Here is a 3,535-nt window from a genome sequence, read left to right as displayed (position 1 = left end):
GCCCGATTCCTCTTTCTGACCACCCTGATAAACCCTTCTCCCCCATACCCTCCCCCGCCCACCTCACCACCCAATTCTTCGCCCTATCTCCCATCCCGTACCTCACGCCCCCGCATCAGCGATCGCCGCCTCTCGCCCCTGTAGTTCAGCACCATCACCAGCCTCCCCCGAACGTGTCGACTGATCAGGTCGGGCCTTTTGCTCGTAATAGGTGTCGGCGAGCGACCAAGACGAAGGCGCGAATGGCCGGGTGCGCTACAGCATCGCCTCCGGCGACGACAATCGCGACTTCACGATCTCCGAGGACGGCGGCGTGATCAGGGTCGCCAAGAACCTGAACTACGAGCGGAAGCCGCGCTACCGACTGCGTGTCCAGGCCGAGGACTGCGCCCAGGAGCTTGGCGGGCAGTCGCGGTTGGACGTCGCTGAGGTCGTGATCGGACTCCTCGACATCAATGACAACGTGCCCGTCTTCCTCGACTCGCCCTACCTCGCCCACGTCATGGAGAACATGCTGCCGCCCTCGGCTGGCTTCGTCATGCAGGTAAGCCTGCGAGTAATGTGGGCGATTGACCTTAACCGCAGCATTTACGACCTTCCGCGGACGCCTCGCGCCTCCGAACACTTTATCGCTCGTTATGGCTATAATTGGGAGAAATAAGACGAGCTCCGGCATCGAAGACGCCTCGCGCGATTTCTATTTATCGCCGACCGCCGGCGATTAAAAGTAAGCGAGTCGCGGAGGGATTCGAGGGGCGGGAGGGAGAACAGGAGGAGGAGCGAAGGTACGAGGCGCTGGAAAATTTCATTCCATTTGTTTTGCATTCGGTATGGCTCTTTGGCTCGATATATCGGCGCGCGAATCTCCTACGATTACCTTGTACGTTGGGCCGTGTTAATTAAATCTTAACTCATTTTGAAAAGCAGCCTTTTCAAGAATCGCGACCCTTTATCTCGCGAATTTTTTCCTGCCCTCGGACATTAAGGCTTTAATTCCGTTTCCGAGAAATGGGACTCACTCCCTTCGATTTATTCCCTGAATTAAGCACTCGGCTATTCAGCTGGAGGCGCTCGTTCGCTCGAGCCCATAAGCCTCATTGCTCGCGCGATAAACTAATATGCTTAATAAAATTTTATTTCCCCCCGTTGGGATCGTCGTCGGCCCCGTAAAAATCAGCGTCCCCAGCGCCTCGATCACTTTAAGCGCGCGTAACGCTCCAATAGCCAAGCGCCATACCTAATACGATCGGGGAAAACGCTCGTGACGTTTTGCTCATCGGGGCTCATCGGATCATGGACTTTCGTTGAAAATTCAGGTAATGGCCTACGACGCGGACACGCCGCCCTACAACGATCAGGTGCGCTACTTCCTCAAGGAGGGTGACACCGACCTCTTTCGCATCAACGCCAGCACCGGTGACATTTCCCTGCTACGTCCGCTCGACCGAGAGCGCGTCTCCGAGTACATTCTCACCATCGTCGCCATGGATACAGGTAAGACCGAGATGTTTCTATTAATTGTACGACTAATTGGTGTGAGCGTGTGTCTCATATTTTCTCATGTTTGATTGGCCGGGCGCGAGCACTTGAACGCCTCTTGCTGAATATGTGGCCAAAGTTTAACCTGCAATGTCTGCCCGAACCATCCTTATTCAAGTCAATATCAATTACAATCAATTACAAGTTTGAAATTTATCGGAGGAGTGCATAATAATGCGTTTCCGAGGTCCCTTTGAAATATTTGCTGAAATTTGTGTACAACACCTTATTAAGTCTTGTTGCTCTCGGCCGAAAAGTAAATTTGGGATGGATGGGTGGGTGAGGGGGGGGGGAGACTCTCTCGTAAGTGGCAGCGTTTAGTAATTAGAATCATTAAGTGATATGGACGGCTAATAGGGCGTATGTGCCGCTAAAATATTGAGCGTAAATAAACTTTAAAGGTAAATGGCGCAACGTTAGGTAAACGATTTTATAGCTTAACTAACATGGAATTTCGGACAGCGTCTCCATCAAGTATCACGTGCCCTTAATAATATCAATATGTACAGGACGGTGCTACTTATCATTCGTTGATTAAAATGCTCGCTCGTGATATATATATATATATATATATATATATATATATATATATATATATAGAGAGAGAGAGAGAGAGAGAGAGAGAGATAATAATAAAAATAACAACAATAATATGCGAATGAAATTTCTTGACACGCACACGTTACGCATACTCGAACGAGCACGAAGGAATAACTGCTCGATAAGTTTCTCCATATATCAATAGGACAGAATACATAAGGAATGGCGAATGAATTTCTCTGTTTTATCATGCGTGGGCGAAGCAAAATATAATACCCTATTTACCGGTCGTAAATGATAAAATTACCCTACGGAAGTCAAATTATTACGAATTAATCATCCAAATGGGACGAGGAGAGCGTGTCAGGAGACAGCAATCGGGGGGGGGTGGGGGGGGGGGGGGGGGGGGGGGGGGGGGGGGGGGGGAAGTAGAGGGAGATGGGTGAGAGATAGAATGTAACTCGCTAGTTGGCTTTGATATTCATAGTCCGAGAAAGGGGATCCAACAAAGTCCGATCTTACACAACGTAAAACGTTGGCGGTGGCGGCGACGGCAGCAGCTTACGCTCAAATCGCGGGGAATTATCACAAGAGAACGCGCAATTAAATATCTCGAAAAGAGCGTGTAAAAGGTATAGGGAGCGAGCGGACAATCGATCGCTCGCCTGGGATTATCTTGAGTGCCGGAGCGACTCGGGCCGCACGAGCTCTTAAACAAGGAGGGCGGTAGCGTCCGAGGTTAAAAAGAAAAAGAAGAAGAAGAAGAAGAAGAAGAAGAAGAAGAAGAAGACAACGACGACGACTATGACGACGACTACGATTACTATGACGACAACTACGACCATTATGACGACGACGACGATGACTATGACGATGACTATGACGACGACGACTAGGATGACGACGACGACTACAACGACGACTACGACGACGACTACGACAACGACTACGACGACGACGAAGGGAAGCCAAGAAATGCGTTCTTCGCGTGATCGGCAGTAGCTCTCTTTTCGCGATTTCGTCATCGCGCAGGCCGAAAGAAGGTTGACGCCGGTTGACAAGTGACAAGCGACAACCGATCGACGTTCGCCGCCGTCGTGCCGCTCCGCTTGTCTATATAAATAAATAAATAAACATAAAGCCGAAGCCGGGAGATAAGGAGGTCCGATAAGAAAGCGCGCGGAGGAGTAAGCCACGTCTCGTTAGGCTTTTGTGAGCGCGTTACCCTGGCTTACGGCGCCGTAGCCCGTGACGCGATTTTGCCCGGCTCGAGGAGGCATAAAGCGGCCTTCTTGTCAATCGATCGCCATTTATTTCGCCCCGTCGTCGTTCCCGACGCTATCCACCGAGGTTTTGCACGGCTCCCGCTCATCCTTACGACCTTTAGCAACGCGCGCTTTTATAACTGCGCCACGTCTATTTGTCTTGTTGCGCTTCGACAATTTGCACCGCTCTT

The 3,535-nt window shown here is 50.5% G+C and overlaps 1 protein-coding gene across 1 annotated transcript in view; it reads left to right on the top strand.

The window, feature by feature from the left end:
- Positions 1-3,535, top strand: part of ft (cadherin-related tumor suppressor fat) — a 65,967-nt gene that overhangs the window by 32,727 nt on the left and 29,705 nt on the right. The window contains exons 7-8 of the mRNA XM_011503538.1: positions 212-544; positions 1,317-1,494. Coding sequence (XP_011501840.1) covers positions 212-544; positions 1,317-1,494 — 511 coding nt within the window. The remainder of the gene's footprint in view (positions 1-211; positions 545-1,316; positions 1,495-3,535) is intronic.

This window comes from Ceratosolen solmsi, unplaced genomic scaffold (genome assembly GCF_000503995.2).
Source record: "Ceratosolen solmsi marchali unplaced genomic scaffold, CerSol_1.0 scaffold33, whole genome shotgun sequence".
In the NCBI taxonomy this organism is placed as follows: Eukaryota; Metazoa; Arthropoda; class Insecta; order Hymenoptera; family Agaonidae; genus Ceratosolen; species Ceratosolen solmsi.
The sequence above is the reverse complement of the archived record's forward strand: the minus strand, read 5'-3'. Positions and strand labels throughout refer to the sequence as shown.